The sequence below is a fragment of the Aythya ferina genome (assembly GCF_964211825.1).
Source record: "Aythya ferina genome assembly, chromosome: 7".
Taxonomy (NCBI): domain Eukaryota; kingdom Metazoa; phylum Chordata; class Aves; order Anseriformes; family Anatidae; genus Aythya; species Aythya ferina.
The window spans coordinates 16,067,218-16,086,117 of record NC_140302.1 but is presented as its reverse complement, the minus strand read 5'-3'; the positions used below and the strand labels follow the sequence as shown (position 1 = coordinate 16,086,117).

The 18,900-nt window shown below is 37.5% G+C and overlaps 1 protein-coding gene across 5 annotated transcripts in view; it reads left to right on the top strand.

The window, feature by feature from the left end:
- Positions 1 to 18,900, top strand: part of VCL (vinculin) — a 63,056-nt gene that overhangs the window by 16,304 nt on the left and 27,852 nt on the right. For all 5 annotated transcript variants that reach the window (XM_084526505.1, XM_084526504.1, XM_084526507.1 and 2 more), the window contains exons 2-5: positions 5,004 to 5,074; positions 13,548 to 13,698; positions 15,422 to 15,530; positions 18,070 to 18,192. In XM_084526505.1, the coding sequence (XP_084382631.1) occupies positions 5,004 to 5,074; positions 13,548 to 13,698; positions 15,422 to 15,530; positions 18,070 to 18,192 (454 nt within the window). The remainder of the gene's footprint in view (positions 1 to 5,003; positions 5,075 to 13,547; positions 13,699 to 15,421; positions 15,531 to 18,069; positions 18,193 to 18,900) is intronic.

Below are 18,900 nucleotides of genomic sequence, written 5' to 3'. Positions count from 1 at the left end.
TTATCATGTGCATGACAGTAGCTAGGGGTCAGAGCCTGATTAAAAATAGTCACTTGAGCAGCTGTCTTGAAAAGATTGGAATGAAATGAAGTGAAATACCAACAACTGGATCTGCTTGATACTGTAAATAAAAACAGGATGTGGTTTGCAGTGAAAATACTGTGGCTGACAACAATAAAGGAAAACGGAGCTAAGTACCTTTTGCTTCTCTTTTTGCTGCTGGAGCCCCTTCCCCCTTCTCAAAGGCTTTCCCTATTAATTTGGCTCAAATGACTGGTTTCACAAAGGGAAAAGTGAACAATTGTGAAGTAGTTATTGTACCCTTGCCACTTTGAGTCCAGTGAGACAAACTGTCTCTGAACTCTTTTGAAGATAAAGGATGTGCTTTGGCCTTCCAAGGGCAAGCCTTGGGGGAAGGGATGAACTCTGAAAGGTACAGAGTATGCAACTGGTTACCATTAGCTTCAGCTGTCGGTGTTCTTACATTATCATGTGTAAGGCCTCCGAGTCTGTAAGCTGTATTCAGAGTGCTTTCACAGGGAAATTTATTTATCTCTGTTCATGTTGTTGTTTTTGTTCTGGACTAAAACAAAAATCTGTGCTAGCAAGTAGGCATGAATGTGGTGTCACTTCCCTGCCTTATGGATTGTTCATATTCTGGAAATCAAGGCCAGTTTTTACTTCACAGAAGTATGATGAGATAAAAGGACCGGCCAACTTTGCTTTGAAATTATTTAAGATATAATAGATCATTTTAGCAGGATTCCAGAAGTAGATATGCAATGTAGAAACTGTTTTCCTTGTGGAGTTGAAGCAAATACCTGAGTTCATTGTTTCAGGACAGACATCTAAAGAAATTGACAAGTTGTGGAGAACTTCATGGAGCTGTGCTGGTTTGCAACAAATTTCTGATGTGAGATTAAATGCTCCCATTGACACTATGCTTTCTAGAGGCTTGCTGAACATGGAAGAATGCACAAACCAGCAACTGGATTTTAATGAGATGGCTTGTGATGAAGTTGCTTTTACAGCATACAGACCAGATGATTTGATTAGCACTCAGAATTTGTCAAGCGAAACTATTACTGCAGCTTAGTCCTCAAGAGAAACTTGGGGCTCTGCTACTGTTACAGCCAGGGCTGTGTGTGTTCACTGCATGTTGACACAGGAATATTCTTGGGCTCCTTGATAAAATGACAGAGGTTTTGAATGAGCTTCTGTAACATTATGGAAATTAACATGTCCTAATCCTTTTTAACTGCGTTTAACATAAAAGCTGTAAGAAGAGTTTCACTTCAAACATTTGGCAAATTTTTGGTAATGTCAATGTAGGCATTGAGGAGAATCTTTGCTTTTGTGTTTCCCCCAACCCACAAAGACTGACAAACAAACCTTGGACTCTAATGATAAACATGGTTTTCATATCATACAAGCCATTTGTCCTTCAAATTCTTCCTACAACTAGAACTAGGCACTACTGGATGTTTGTGGTGTCTTGTGTTGTGGTTCAAACCAACTCTTGAAGAATTACAGAAGCCGAAACTATTTCCCCTTCTTACTGAAAAACTGTTCTTAGCTATATGCAACATGCTAAGAAGATTGGAAAGGGACCTTTTGGGATCTTCCTGTCCTGTGTTTCCTTATAGCAGAAGCAAACATGACAAAAAGCTGTAAAACATGGCCCAAGAGAGTTTTTTACTTGCTTTTCCATGGAGAAAGTACTCCAGAGCAGGAAACTGGAAGCATACTGATCTACAAATTCTACTACAAATCAATGATAGATAAGCATAAGATATATGAATAAAATTAAAATCCCAAAGCAGCAGGACATCTTCATTTCCTCCTGGTCCTTCTAGCGGTGCCTCTAGTCTAGCTGTGCCCCTAGAAGCCTTCCAGTGGCCACGTGTGTCTGATTTTCATTAAATTTCTAGGCTTGTGAGCTTGACAGTCTCAGGTTACCTGTAGTTAAGTAGCAGGGAAGTAGCTCATTCTTTATTTCAGTTTAAATGAAGCTCCTCTTATGAAGTCCCTACTTCACACAGAGTATTGACATGAATATGGATGCGTTGAAATTGTAACGGTGAAACTATCTTCATAACTTCTTCTTGAGAACTTCCCTTGCTCTGTGCAGATAAAAACATTGAAGAAGTGTAGGTCTGGTTACTGTGTTAACCACTGCAAAGTTGTTTTGATGCAGTGGGTAATAAGCAATTCATTATTTAGAACTGGTAATTTAAGTTCTGTTGAGAGTGCTGCCTCTCAGCTAAGGGAGGATTATTTTAGGTAGTAAGAATATTGGAAACATGAGTTTGAATCCTGTTTTTCCCCCACACTTTTTCTATTCCTATTCAACAGGATAAGGTTCTCAAGGTAACTGTTCTTTATTAGCATGAAGCTGTACAAACCTTCCTGTCTGAAACAGGGAATGCATAGATATTACATTTTAAGAAGAACCCCTGCCCCTTTAATTCCTTTGTCATTAGACTTTGGAGAAGGTGGAGCTGAGTGGTGAATCTCTATCCTGTTACACTAGTGCATCTGAAATCTATGCAGTTCATATAAAGTTCAGTCTGAAGAAACTGGATCTCATTGAAACAAGAAGTAAAAAATCCTCCTAGCCACATAGCTGAAAAGGAAAACACAAAACTTTCTGGGATTGTGTATTTTAAGCTTTGAATGTGGCTTCAGGTTTTGAGAACTTGCCTGTTAAATCCTATGCGGTATGCTGTGTTATGCTGTCTCCATACCTTGGTTACAAATCCAAAGAGCTTCTGGAAAGGTTAATAGCTACATAAATATGGAATGCTTTCAATTGAACCACAGGGTTTTATGTTGAAACAGATTGAATATGAGCAGTGTTGGTACTTCAGAAATTACTTTTCATGGTATTTTCTAGGAATATTGACCTTTTAAATTGAGACCTTGTAGGAACTGCCCAAAATCTCACGTCTTGTCTGTGTGCTATATAGTGCTAAGAATACAGGAGGAGTGAGTTTCTGCTTTGTGATGAACTGGAAGAGAAATAGGCTCTTCTGGGAGTCTAGGACAAAGACGGTTTCTGTTCCAAAAGTTCTGAGGTTAAAGCTCCCCACAGAAAATCAAAATGGAAACTGACTGGTCTTCTATGTTACTTTCATGTGAAGACTAAAGATTCTAGCTAGGCATAGCAAAGAATACCTGTGTGTTTACATATAAATATATCAAGTGTTTGTCTATAACTATATTGAGCTTAAGTATATTCTCTTAAAGAAGAGACTTTTCAGACTGGGCTAATAAACCTGTATTAATTTAAATAAAGCATATTGTGATGTAAATAGAAATTGTTTCTTAGTTGTTTGTGACTGACTGTTCAATCAAAGATAGCAAGCTGAATACTGGTTATTAGAGCTGTGAAATCTACATTACTTGCTTGCAAACTGAATTTCATACCTTAAAAAGTATATCCTCAAATACTTGGTATGGAAATAAAAAATAAAAATTTTGAACTACGTGCAGGTTGGTGCATCTGCAAGACAAATTCTGAAGGCGATGGGCTTACCCCCACTAGATCTTGGAAATGAAGTATTACTCTTCTTCATCTCATGACAGCCTTCCCTGTCTGCACAATCTATCATTGTAATCCAGGGTTTATTCAAATAACTCCTTTTTGGTGTTTCTTCTATCATGCACGCACAAATGAATATTAAAAAAATAAAAATGAAGTGCAATGGAAATAAATAGAACAATGGTGTACTGTCTGGGGGGGGGTCACGTAACCCTGCCCCAAGAAATGGAGAATGAGACATAAGGGTGCTCCTGAGGCACTGTCATCAAGTTGGAGTCATGGCAGTACCGCAGCACTGTGTACTAGTGGGGTGTACAGCTGTTAGTGAGCTACAGTCAGCATAGAGACAGAAGCCTAGTATAAATTTGAAAACCTTTAACGTCTTCTGTTCTTTTCTCTGTCACTTAAAAATATCTACATGACTAATTGCAAATGTAACACTAGTTAAATTAAGAAATATTAAATGTAGGCCAGGCTGACTCTACTATTTGAACCAAATAGAGTATTAGGGTTAGGGTACGTCTGTAAAGCCCCTCTGAAAACTACACGAGTAGGTAGAGAGCAATTCAGCAATCCTGGCAAATGGAGTAAATGTGCAGCCAAGTGGTGCTTCTAGAAGGCTGTATAACACTGGAATTGCCAACTGCTGAGCATGCTGGCACACTAGAAACTGTCAAAAAAACAACAAACCTTTAAACACCAGCTGATTGAGGATTTTTCAGTGCTATCTTGTCTAGCTTGAGCAGGCCTGGCAGCTCTTGACACACACTAGTGTCTGGGTTAAAGACCTTCTGCTTTGTGATGCCTTTATGAATGGCTTATTCAGCTGGAAAATACAGTGAACAAAGGAGCTGGAAATATTTTGTCAAGTTGGTGATCTCAGAGTCCAGGGAGCCAGCTACCAATTATAAAGGCTTCTATTGTATACCATGAGCTAGTATGTAGAAAAACCCAGATCTTATTCTATCTCTCCCTTTATTAGCTTCTTTGTAATTATTTCTGCCTAAGGATGATGTGAGATGTGGAGTGTGTTCTCAGTAATTAACTACATTTTTCTAATAGAGTGGACAAGTTCAATAGCAAAATGAAGGCAATCTTTTCCAACTTTGAACTTGATTTCTGACACTTGGGTCAGGAGGGAGGGAAGCCTGCAGAGTTGATTGCGATTTATATTTTAACACAAATGTGGTGAACAAATAATATTGTTTCTGTGGAGCATTGTTGGAGATGAGTGCCCTGACAGTTAATTTATTGGGGATGCTGGTGAGTGACAAGGAATGATTTCTAAAACATAAGGCTAACTTGGTATAAAGGTCTCATAACTAGATACAGCAGCAACTAACTTAGTGAAAGGAAGTGTCACTAGCACAAATCCTTCTTTAGTTGTTGTTGCTATTTGTATTCTTACAGGCTTTGCACTGATGTTCCGAATCTTACATATGATTTCTTTCTCCTGCAGGTTGGAAAAGAGACAGTTCAGACAACAGAAGACCAGATCTTGAAAAGGGATATGCCACCAGCATTCATCAAGTAAACTCATTTTATTGTAAATGTTCTACTGTTGGTACTGAAAACATGTTCCAATGATGGGTCATTGTTAAACACTTTTGCTGTACATACTAGAAAATGCTCTCATTTGAATAATTCTTTGGAAACTTGAGTTTGACCTTCATTTAGAAATGACCTTTCTGCCAACAGGGACTTTTCCTGTTATATTTCTGTATATCTGTGGTATGTTTTCCTTTAAAAATAAACTTTTTTTTTTTTTCAGACTCACACTACCACTCTACCTATATGCCATTGTTTTGCCTAATGGTATCAGAGATATGTGTTCTCAAATCTTGTGTTAACTTGATGGAAAAGTGTGAAGGTGGCAGTAGAGCCAGCTGATGTGGGGTATTACTATGGAAAATTTGGAACACAAACACATATACATGTGAAAATCTGAGGCATTTGAAGAGTAGTGACTGACATTCTTAATTTCATGGCTCTGTCAAGGATGAATGATACTCTTGTTCTGTTGTCTTAAATCTTAAACATAGTAGATCACATCTTCTTGTGGAATTGCCAAGCTTCGGACTGCCAACTGGCAGACTTTCACTCTGGAGTGACCTTGCTCTATACACTCAAGGCAGTGACCTGTCCATTGATGTTTTCTAATATGTACAGAAGGAATTTGTATTTTACTGTATTACCCAAAACAAAATAAGCAGATACTCAAAAAAAGAAAACAGACAATTGGAAAAACAATAAAATGGAGAACAAAGATGAAGTTAGAAGGGAACTTCCACTACAGCAATGAAAAAAATATTCCATTGTAGGTTGACAAAATGAGTAATTAAAGAAGGGCTAGGACCAGATACTATAATGAATTATAAAAGTTGAAGACTGAAATAGTTCAAGTTTAAAAGTGAAATAAATTAGAGATCTTATGACAGATGAGAGGATGGGGAAGTTATCAACCTACTTGCTCGAGAAGAGCAAGTGCTGGATTCCCCAACTGGTATGGGGCAGCTCTGGCTACAGGTTTAGATGGAGGGATGGGAGGCTGGATAGCCCCCACAGAAAGGGATATGGGGCTTATGGATGACAACAAGTTGAACACCATTGGCAGCGTGCCCTGGCAGCCAAAAGGGCCAACCTTGTACTGGGTGCATCAGGCACAGCACTGCTGAGGTTCAGCCTCACCTCAAGCACTGTGTGCATTCTGATGTTCTTATGTTGTGGCAGACAAAACAATTCGTGTCTGGAGAAGAGCTACAAAGATGGAAAAGGGTCTAGAAAGCCATGTATATGGAGCAGCTGAGGTCCCTTGGTTTGTTCAGCAGGCTGAGGGGAGGCCTCATGGCGGCCTGCAGCTCCCTCACGAGGGGAGGGGAGGGGCAGGCGCTGAGCTCTGCTCTCTGGGGACAGCGACAGGACCTGAGGGGATGGCATGGAGCTGGGACAGGGAAGGGTCAGGCTGGGTGTTGGGGAAAGGTTCTGCTCCCAGAGGGTGGTCGGGCACTGGGACAGGCTCCCCAGGGCAGTGGTCATGGCATCGCACCTGCTGGAGTTTAAGAAGCATTTAGATGTCACTCTCAGATATGTGGTCTGATTTTTGGGTGGTGGTGTGTGGAGCCAAGAGTTGGTCTTAATGATTCTTGTGGGTCCCTTCCAACTCAGGATATTTTATGAGCTAAGTTATTAGTGAGCTACCATCACTCACTGGAGACTACCCAGAATGTCCATCAAGGCATTGCTACTGCCTGAGAAGCTTCCGCTGAGGGGAATTTGGGGAGCAGGAAATCTATAGGTTTCACATGCCTATGGAGCAAATGACAAGAACTTCTGTGCAAAGAAGGAGAACTAGCAGGTCCTAAATAGATGTACGTATTTGCTTTGGGTGATTGAAGTGTTTCTGGTGAGGGAAATTCTGTGTTCTAAGACACCTCTTGGTGTCTTAGATACATGGTGTCTAGAAATACTACAAACAGGAAAAGGCTAATCAAAGTTGTATAGTACACATTGGTTTCTGCAGTTTTTGGAGCGGTCTGAAGGCTTTTAAAGAAAGTGAAGTAGGCACAGTAATAAGAAAAGATCTTTAATGGAAAAGAGAAGATTGAAAATGAAAGGAAGAATTACATGGTTAACCCTAGCAATAGTGGATGTAATTAGTTGGGCTTTAAAGATCTGGGCTGGTATTGGTGCCTTTAACAGTGTTCACTAATGCCCTGGAAACTAGAATGAACAGTGAGATGAAACTACTTGATGATTTACCCAAAATCTTATGCAGAATAGTTAACAGGTTACTTAGAAATTACAGCAGGAACGTATTAAAGTAAGTTATTTAAGTGTGGATGAAATAATTTTGAAATATCTGAAGTGGTGCCTGTGTGTGGGAGAGCAGCAGCTCTTGCTTCTGACAGGATGATTGGCTTTGAACTGACTGTCACTGATGATGACAGCAAGGTTCTGGTTCTGAGATATGCTGGTGAAAGCACCCTTAATATGCTCAGTAGTGGTCGCAAAGTAAACCAACGGTTAGGTTTATCAGTGAAGGATGAGAGGCTAAAATGTCACTATATGCTACTATCTCACACCTTGAATATGGAGAAGGTGAAGTTTCTACTTTTCTTCCAGTGCAAGAACTTGATGAGGGCATTGTGTTAAGATAGTTCATAAACCAACAGCAGGGGGAGGTTATTTATGTGAGTCAGGTACTATTACAGTTCCTTTATGTAAGTTTGGAGGATAACAGGCAAGTATTCAGATGAATTCATTGTGGAATACCAAATAGGCAAACTACAGGAAATCCTAAGAACTGAAAATTGTTGGAGAATGGGAGAGTGCCCAAAGGAAGTATGATAAATGCTTACCCTGTTCTTAAGCCACAGAAGGCTTGTATTTGTAGCTGCTTTTGCAGACGGGATACTTTGCTAAATGGGCCTTTGGTACAGTCCGCTACAGTGTTTATTATGCTGTGTTTCTGGTGTGTGATCTTGTTTGGCTGTTTTGTTTGGTAGGATTTGTTTTTTTCTGAATATTTATTTATTGGAGGGTGTGTGTATATGTGTATTAAAATGAGATTAAAACCATTTTCTTTCTTCTTAGTGAGTTGTATGTAAGTGTGTAATGCTGTACTCATTTTCTAGGATGTGTACAGTTTTACTTCATTATAGTTCACTAAAGCGAGTAAGGGATTAAGGAAAAGACTTGTTAATCGCTTACAGCAACCAGGCTTTGATCAACATTTAGCAGATTCTGGAGACTTACATAGTTAAGTTACTATAGAAATGTGATATAAGCACTGCTAAATGGTACCACTTTATGCGGAAAGCAAGGACCTTGTGCAGCAATGCATGACTGCTTGGATTGCAATACTGTAAAAATGGAAAGCAAAACCACGTCCCAGTAATGAAATATACTTCATGTGGTACTTAAGATTCAGTAACATGAATTTTGAATGACCAATGGCATTCATGAATGATAACCTGTTGCATTTGTTGGTTTTTGTTAACCTGGAATTTATAATAGAGTGAACTAGTACTTGTTTATAATGGTTAATAATGGTTTCTTGTTAACACTGTGGAGTGTATCATCACTGACTTGTGTGTTGTAGGAACAAGTGACAGTCATGAATGAGCTGCCAAGTGAGCCCTACCTGTTTCTGTGTTTAAGGGCAGGACTTGGATTCAGGAGGTGAAACAGATGAGGATTGTTTTTCTTTTGAGGGGAGGTGTGCTTGTTTCTTAAGTGCTGGTTCAGGAACTGGCAGTCCTCTCTAAGGGATTTCTACAAAACTTGTACTGACACACGTCTGATAGGATAATAAAAACTGTGCATGCACTAGCAATGCATTCCCTGTGCATATTTTCCATGCTCAAAATGACCACCAGACTTGAGGTGACGACTCTTGGAGGATGAGGGAGAAGATTGGTTTAGATTAAAGATTAAAGATTGGGTTTTTGGCTCTCTTAAGACTGACGTTGAGGGTTCATAATAAGTATAATATATATGATGGTAATGTGTCAGGTTTTCCAGTAGGAGTGTGTGCAGCAGAACTATTTGTTGGCTGCTGAGAAGCTATGATGCATCCCTTTGCTTGCTGCTGACACAAACCACGTTGGAACTACTGACCTAGAGTTAAAAAATGCCATGTTCTTTATTTTAATTGTTTTAATCCTGAGGGAGTATAAGCAATTCATATAAATTATATCAGATGTTTTGCAGTATGTTTATATTATTTGTTATACTTGTAAAGAAGGATAAGCTGCAATCTCTAGACAAAGAATAGTGTAACACCCGATCTGTTTGCACTCAGAATAAAAACTTGTCTGCGTTTAACTCGCATATGCAAACTCATTTAATAAATTGGCAGTAATGCTGTTCTGTGCTGGCATTTTTGTGGCCAAGCTAGAGCTGCATTGCTGGTCAGCTATATTAACCAGCTGAAGTTTACACAAATTAAAAAGCAAACAAAATATTTCTGAACAGTAAGTAACCTAAACTCTAGTGAGTTTAGCCACTACAACTGGAGTCATAAGAAATTGAAACAAGCCTTATTTAGGCATTTTGAGCAGGCATCTTTGTTTCATCCCTAGGGGAAAAAAAAAAAAAAAGTTTAGCATAACCTAAATTCTTCCTCACGCTTTTTGAAGAAGATAACAGCAATGAAGCTGACAGACTACTGAAAAATAGCATTGTTGGGAATAGCGTGACCCGTGTCTGTCTTCTCCACACAGAATTTGGCTGGTGTTAACATATTTATATAGTAATCACTCCTCTAAAACAAGTATTTTATTTTTTTTTAATGAAGCTGTATTTTTAATTTGTAATACAGGGATTAGATGGTTTTGGCTGTCAAACTGAGAAGAAAGAAAATGGATTTGTCATTACCTATCTGACCTATGTGTTAATGCTAAATCCTCTGTAATTAGGAGCATAAAATGAAACAACATAAGTGAATAGTGTGTTTTCCTAGTCTTAATGGAGAAATGGTTTTAGAAAAACTGAGTTCTTTCACATGCATCTCTGAACTGAATATTTAAAAAGAGCTAGCTAGCTGATTTAAAAGTAACTAAATTATATGTAACGCTACCTGGCACAATTCCCCTGCCTTTGCTTTTGTTTACATCTACAATGCAAGTTAGGCTGCAGGTATCCCAGTGCCAAAGTCTGATTTTCTCAGCGTTAAGCTAGTGAAGTGAACACAGAGAGATTATAGGGATGACTTATCTTAAGGTAAGCGTGATTAAGTTACTGGAAGGTAGATCGTATCATGGTCTCGCATTACTCTAACTATTCAGCTGTCTCTGTCTTCTTACAGGCTTGTTCTTTCATACAGTACAGTAAACACGTTGACTTACTTGCCAGTGAAGAGATGTCACCGCTTACTGTGGCTAGTAGTTCACATGAGCAATGTGAAATGTAAAATATTTGATTCTCTGAAGCGTCTTGCTTTAGTGTTCAAAGTGTCAAAACGAAAAAGACTTGGTCATTTTGACTGCTATTAGTCTTTAAACTGTTATTTATTTTTAATGACAACAACAAAAAACATTCTGAACAGTACTTCATAATGTTTTGTTTTTTTTTTTTAAATGGTGCTATGCTAGAATTGCCAAACTTTGAAACAGCTTGTCAGTGAATCAAACGGAATAACCACACTGTCATTCTGAAATGTTATTAAGTCCAATACAAAATACTACTCAAAATGAAATAGACCACAAAGTAAAATGAGAGATATTTTTCCACACGCACTGTCTGAATTTTAGCAGTTTTAATGTTTTTTGAAAGTACATAAACATTCTGATCTATACAAACCCAATTCCATTACAGTTCTGTTGTGATCTGTGTACGTCTACAAAAATTAGTATCAAAATACATCTTGCTTACTGACCTTCAGCTATAAACGAGGTGTTATCTAATGTTCAGTACAATTTGGTTTACATATCTAGCAGTTATTTAGCTGTTTTTTGGGCATTTAAAATGTGATTTTTATAAGCCGACACCCTGTATATTAAAATGAATTATTTATGATGTATTAGTGTGTAATGTACATTATATTACAGCCTGTGCAGGCTCTTCTGTGAACTGGTATTTTAGGATCTTTTGGTGTTGGAAGACCTTCAGCTCTGATGTTTATTGCGCCTACCTGCTTCCCTTTGCAAACTAGGTATAATATATGCTTTTTGGTTCTGAATGTGACAAAGAATAGGTGATGGTGGTGGTAACTCACAGAAACTGTCATTAACATTACTTTCTTTATTTCTATGGCTTATTTTATCCATTTGTTTGAACTTAACATATTTTTGTCTTAAAGTGCATATATAAAATGCATACCTATCTGAAGTTTTCTTTAGTCCTATTGTGTAATTATGTAGGTGTGGATTCTACACAAAAATGCAAATTATACAAATTAAGAGCATAAAGTATCAAAGATGTTGTGACTCAGCTGTGCTTTAATGAAGTTTTAGGCTGAAAACTTACCATAGCAATGAACTTGAAGTTGAAATGAAGCAATGAAAGAAATTGAGAGCTTTTGTATGTGTTTGATTTCTGTGAGAGAACAAGCAACTCTTTGAAGTGTGGTTTATTGGGGGGCAAAAATCCAAGTAACTGATTTACACCCTACTCCCCTTGCCAGTCTTTTGTTTCCTGGCATGTATGCCTTGCAAGGATCGGAGGGCATCTGTTTTTTTTTTTTTTTTTTTTAACATCTCTCTGCTTTTTTTTTTTTTTTTTACATGGTGCACACTCCTGAGGTCTTTTAAGGCAGTGGGAAATTTGTACAAAATGGGCATTGTACAAGTAAAATGCAGGATTACCTTTTGAAAGTCCAGCTCTGAAAAAACTGCAGGAGAAATCTTTGAATCTTTAGTAACTTTATTTTTGTGCTAAATTGTGGTGACTTCTGGAGGTAATGTGCACTCATATTAGTGTTTTTTTTTTTTTTTTTTTTTTTTTTTCCCACAAATGAAAAAGCTAGCCTTGGGATGATAATTGGCATTAAAAAGATGACCATGAAATTGAACTGTAGGAAATGAAGTATTTCTGAGCATGTCTCAGAGCTGGCTGAATAGGTGATTTGTTTAATCCCTTTCTTGGCAGAGTTGAAAAGAATAAATTTGAGAAGTAAGTTGGGAAATCTAATTTAGTGCAGTCAGTTGACTTTGATAATAGAGCTGAGTACATGGCATAGCAATGAGCAGACCATTCCCACCTTCAAGTCCTCCTGTGTTTTCCTGCTGAGTCGTGAGCTCCCACCACCTGATGTGCTGAGCAGATGTCTCAATGAAGAGCAGGTCATGATAAGGGCAGCTGACCCAATTCGATCTGCTCCAGGGAGCCGTTAGATGAGAACTACTTTATGAAAAAATGTGTGTTTTCCTGTAATAAATCTTACTTCTAGTGTAGCCAACGTTAATAGTGACCATTAAATTTTGCTGTTTGTGTAGCAAGGAGCATAGGAGAGAAAACAAAATAACTAACTTTCCAATAACATTGAAAGTATGAGAGAAGACTGTGTTCAAGCGGTCAGTAGAAAATGGACTCTGAGAAGTGTGAAAAACATTGAGAAATAATATTGCTGTACTGAAAGAGTTTCGTGTTTGTTGGAACTTGGTGCAGTTTGAGTGGGCACATGGCATTCAAGCATAGAGTCTGTATGTAGATTCTTCTTAAAGAAAAGGGAGAGAAAGGAGGAAAGTCATAGTCAGCGTAGTCAGTAATGAGTCAGAGTCCAAGTTTTGTATTCCTTTAAGCTGTTGTGAAGTAATTAAAACAAGCAAACAAAACCCAAAGTCTTGAATGTTTCAGATTTTGATCAATTTTAAATTGTCATGTTAGTGGCTTGACAGAAATAACCTATTTTTAGAGCTTATTTGCTTATCGTAGTATTTTGTGTTACTGTAATTACATATGACAGTATTTTGTAAAACCTCCTTTCTGTTCTTACGTGTGGAATCACAAGTTGCATTTGACATTTATACCATACCACTGAATCTTATGGCCATTTTAAAAGCTGTTTCTCTCATATGAGTGTTAACAGACTTGGAAGAGCTAGTCTGTAGCTTCAAGGAGCAGGGCAGTGAGTCTTAGTTTTCTCATTATGTTTCTTTTGTTTCTTTGTTTAGTCTTAATAGGTAGCTATCATTTAATATTTAGCAATTCCTTCTTGAATGTCAATGCAAATAAAAGAACAGCTGTTTTGTTTTCTGTCCTGTCATTCAGAACGAAAGGTGTTCTGCCATGATGATGGCTGGGACTTCTCCTTAATGACTCCCTGCATTGACTGCTGTACATACAATACTTCGTTCACTACACTGGAAGATTGCCGTACTTCAAAAAAAAAAAAAATTAGTCTTGTTAAACTAATCTCACTTTTTAAATTATAAAGATGTATAACGATCAATTTTCTTGTACTGTTTCAAGTAGTAAGGTTAAAAACAAATCCTCCAGCCTTTTTCCATATCTGTTGCTTTTACAAAGTGATCAACAACTTTCTTTTGATGACTTCCCACAGAGTGGAGAATGCCTGCACCAAACTTGTCCGGGCAGCCCAGATGCTGCAAGCAGATCCTTATTCGGTACCAGCTCGTGACTATCTCATTGATGGATCAAGAGGTATCCTTTCTGGAACATCAGACTTGCTTCTGACATTTGATGAAGCAGAGGTAGGAATCCCAATATCAGTGACATAGGTATCTGCACAGTGGTATTATTAATTCAAATATCTACCTAACCGAGTGTTCATCTAATGTAGGCTATTGCAGTTGAATGTGATTTTGATTGTCTTAGCTTGATTGGAAGCATACTCTACATTCCTTTCTGTCAGAAGAAGCTTAGTCTTCATGCTCTGTTTTGTGAAGAGCATCTTTGCATGACATAATGCTTGTGTTGCTTATAATTATTCTTCAGAAAGGCCTGATTTTATCTACCCTGTCTTATATCTTCCCGACATTTTTCTGTATTCCATTAACTATACCTGATGCTTAAATTCTCTGTGTCCCTTCACTGTTTTCAGTGTGTTACACCCTAACATGTCTTTCTTTGACCCCATGAGCTGTGGCAACTTAATTGGCCTTGGGGTGGAGGAGATCATGCAAATTTCAGCTGACTGGTTAGCCAGAGGACATGTTCTGATAGATTTAACAGTTGCTTCATTTTGGCTTTACTGCAAGCCAAAAAGTGGCTCAGAGGTGCTGTTTGTAGTGCCTCAGATGGGAGAAAGAAAGAGATGCAAGAAATCTTGAAAAGGAAGGGGGTGGATGGATATTGAGTATCTTATACTTGAAAGTTTTTATTTGTGTTACGAATCTTATTTAATCTTGTGATGCTCTCACTGGGAATATAGAGTCATTCCTTTCTAAATAGCAAATATTATGCTGTTATGAGGAACTGAAGCTAATGCTGTTAGAAATACTCTTTGTTAATTGTAAATTTTACCTGTGAAGCTATCTGTTAATGTAAGAAATTGTGTTACTCTTACTGCTGTTGTGAGTGGTCTAATGTGGCATCCCTATGTCACGTTTAATCAGCTCATGATACTGTTAGCATATTCGTCTGAAATGGGGAGAGTGCTATGGGACTCCTCAGTAGCACTAGTGATTACACAATTTAAGTGTTTTTAATAAATGCTACAAAGTTTTATAGGGCATAATTGTAAGGAAGTTAATAGCTTTTAATTTCCCTTTTTCCAGTGTTTAGGAAAGAGGTCGATTTCTTTGGAGTTAATGCTTCATTGAACTCTTGTCTCTTACGTGTGTTTTTTAAAAAAGACTAAATCTGTAATGATCAATTTCGCTCTAATACAAAACCTGTCATGACTGTGTCCTACTGTGCTTCAAGATAAACTAACATGGAGACAAAATTAAAGTGGATTTTAGAGGAAATTATGATCTGTTCTAAGGACTGAACCCTGCATGTGGTTGATCTGAGTTAAATGTTAATTAAGTCGTTCTTCAATGAGAAGTGTACATGGTGTTGTCAGAAATAATGTGGTTCAAGAGGTAAGACAATTAAGTTAAACAGCTTAGGAGAACTCTGTGCAATTAAATGTGAACTAAAAAAAATAAGTAATCAATTGCTGAGGCAGAAGTCCAGAGGTAAATAAAGTACAGTCTTCATAGACAGATTTTTCTGGAAGGTTTAAGATGTTGTATCTACCTTCTCTCACTGGAGTGCTTCATAATTCTTTATCCATATATAAAGCTGTATGGTGAATGATATTTCCTATGAGCATTTGGAGTCTGCTTTCTCTGTATCCCAGACCTTTGCTAACATGATGTACAGGTGATCACAAATGCTATACCTATTCTGTTCTGATGATAAGCTTGCATTTCTAATTCAAGTGTAACCTAGCTTCATCTAATAAATGATGGAATATTCCTTTTTTAGGTCCGTAAAATCATCCGTGTCTGCAAAGGAATATTGGAATATCTGACTGTGGCGGAAGTAGTAGAGACTATGGAGGATTTGGTGACATACACAAAGAATCTAGGGCCAGGTTTGATTTGCTGCAGTCTATCATAAACATTCGAAGCGTAGTCTTTTCCACTATCTTTTCTCCCCCACACACCTTATTCACCTTAACCAAGCTTTGAGCATTTGGATAATGATAAAGCATTTGCTTTGAAAGTGTCTGTTTATACTAGAGCGTGACTGATTACTCTTCTGTGATTGACTTTCTCTCTTAAAAATAAAGAATAGTCAGGATGCTGGTAAATGACACACGCTATACAGGTGATATGTACTCTAATTTCCTACACTGTCATGTGAGGGAAGTAAGCATGCATTAGTCAGAATTAAAAAAAAAAAAAAAAAAAAGAAACTTGTGTAATTAAGCACTCACAGCTATGAAGTCAGTTAAAATGTTAAAATGTCTGTACTAACTGAGATGGTTAGGTCTAATAGGAATTACTTGGAGTAGTAGAAGCACCATGTCATAGATTAACATCTTAATGAGGCAGCAGAAATAGCTGTCTTGCAGTGTAATGCAAAAGTCCAGCTGTTAACATAATTCTTTTCCTTCATTATTTGATGCTCTTTCACTGCTTGTTATTTCCCTGTGCTAACTCGCACTCTTTTACTGGTGGAAAAAAATGATTGGTAAGTGAAGCACTGGGTTGCTATGGAGGAAACCTACCATCAGTCTCTGTCGTCCACTATTCCAAATGCTTTGATTCCAGCAAGCATAAAGTAGTTTAACAAAAGCATTCTACCAAAAGGAGATGTGCTAGAAATATAGGAAGATGTTGCGGTGAAGTTGCACTGAACTGAAGAATGCTTATAAATAAGCTATATATACATATAAATAAGAATATGTATGTAGTGTAAGGATAACTAGCTCATAAATGAAATTGGATGCTAACAGACTAGTAGCTCTAATGTCAGAGTACGTTTGTCATCCTTGGTCTACTTGAAAATTATGCTGTTTTTATTGAACATAAGGATATACTTTGCCCTGTTTCTAGGTCTGAAAAACTTTAATTTTCATATGAAGGTATAGCGTTCTTTAAACTTCTGTAATGTCCCAAGAGAAATTACCTTCAACTAAATAGATTTTTGCCTCCTTATGAACAAGCAAAGATCAAGCAAAACAGATAATTTTCTTTCTGTGAAATTAGTTATTTTACACTTATAATTTATATGGTCGTTATCTTCCATGTCATTAAAATGGAGGTTTCCCTAAACTTTGATACATTTTATTTGGCTTAGTCAGAAGCCTTTGGGATTTCTCACTAACTTCAGACATAACTTGCTGTTTTGGTTGTATGATGGAGGTAATAGGTGTTAGACAACTGTCTAATTTCTTAGAATTAATCTTGTCTAAATTCATACTGTTAAACAGATACACAGTTAATCTTGTGCTTCTGGCATGCTCTAAATATGTGCTGCTTAATGCTTACAGCCCATGTCCACAAAACGTTTTATGCCAGTAGTCCTTGTTGCCTTCAGTTATATCACTGGGCATCTGACCTTACTGTCAATATGAGAATTGTATAAATAATGGGATTATAGAATCATAGAATGGTTTAGATTGGAAAGGAACCAGCAAAAGCATCCACTCCAATACCTCCTGCCATGAGCAACAGTATCTTCCCACTACATCAACCAAGTGCTTACAGGTTTTGTGATGGAAGTAGAGTGGAGTCTTTAGGTGTCTTCTGTCATTTGAACAAAAATATGATTCTGCACAATTTATCCACTCTGTGCTGGCAGTGTGGGGATTCTGTTACTATTTAGCATTGGCATTAAAGCTCATGTAACCGTTGTTATATAAAGTTGCTTAAGATGCTAACTAGCAGATTATTTGAGCCACACACTATGTAAATTTCTGCCAACTTTGTGCCCTGTTAAGGGGGAGAGGGTGGGACCATGACAGCACCAATTTAAAGCAGTTTAAATTTTTATGGAGTTCTCTCTGAAGTTTCCACATGTGCTGTGTGGTAAACCTTGCAAGTCTTAGCTCTTAGATTTGTGCTAGAATAAATTGAATTCTTTGCACAGTTCTAGAGCACTGAAATATTTCCAGCAGAACTGAAGTACAAATGAATGCAATTCTTGAGCTCTACTAGAACCTAAAGACAAAAACTTTGAAGGCAAAACAAACAAACAAAAAACCAGATGTTTCCTTTTCCTGCCATTAACTCTTAAAGCTTTGATCAAATCCTAACAGAAAAGGAGGAGGAAAAAACAAACAAACAAACAAACCCACAAACCACCAAGCCTGCAAATTGGCTTCCAGAGTTCATGAGGTGACTTAATGTCTGAAACTGGTTACTCGGGGTATTATTTTCATATTTTACTGCTGGTATGTTAAATCTGGAGTTTTGAGACAATTCTTCCTTGAATAGTGGCTAGGTTTTGAATCAATGACTTAGAAGCACCTTGAATGCAATTTAAATAATGACTTATAATATAAAGAAATGTTTTACATGTACTTGCTGTTATGCATTACACTTTGTTCTTGTTTAGATAGCCTAACTGTTGCAAATTAAACTTAATGCTGCATTTCTGACTGTTTAATTGCTTTAATCTTTTAGGAATGACAAAGATGGCGAAAATGATTGATGAAAGACAACAGGAGTTAACTCATCAGGAACATAGAGTTATGCTGGTAAACTCCATGAATACTGTGAAGGAGCTATTGCCAGTACTTATTTCAGGTATTTTTTTGCTGTAATTTTTAATGTCACTCTGAATCAGTATTTATTCTGAATTGGAATTACATTGTTTCATGTTGACTAAAAACTATCAGCAATGACACCGCTTCTGTACCAATGGCAAAATAACTACACGATACATTTGATTTTTTGAATGGCAGTTTGCTTTCTTGATTTTAAGTATTTAATCATTGTTTAGCATATATCCCTAAGAGGCTGTGCATTAATATAATCTTGTAAGAAAAGTTCAGGTTAAAAGGCTTGGTGTAATGGAGTAGCTCAGTTGTAGTAAGAGATAACTGATGTTTTGAAACCTTCACTTTGGACTGCTGTAGTGTTACTGGCTGTGGTGCACCAAGTTCTTTTGCAAGGACATAACAGTCTGCTGGCATCACCGTTTCCTTTTATGTGGGGGCCCCGGCAGTATCTCACTGTGCCGAGCCATGTATAGGCAGTCACAAGAGTCGTTTGCTTCTTAGGGCAGCCTGGGGGGAAAGAGCAGTGAAATGTACCCAGGTATAATGTGGTCCACATCAAGTTTTGCACCGTGGTGGTTTGTAAAACAGAACAATCATTTCCCTTTATCCTACTCAGATTTTTTGCTTGCTTAATAACTGTATACAGAATATCCTTCTGTTGTATTTCTCTGGCTCGTTTTTGGCATATTATGATAATGGAGAGGAACAAAAAATGCAAATAAAATATATGGTT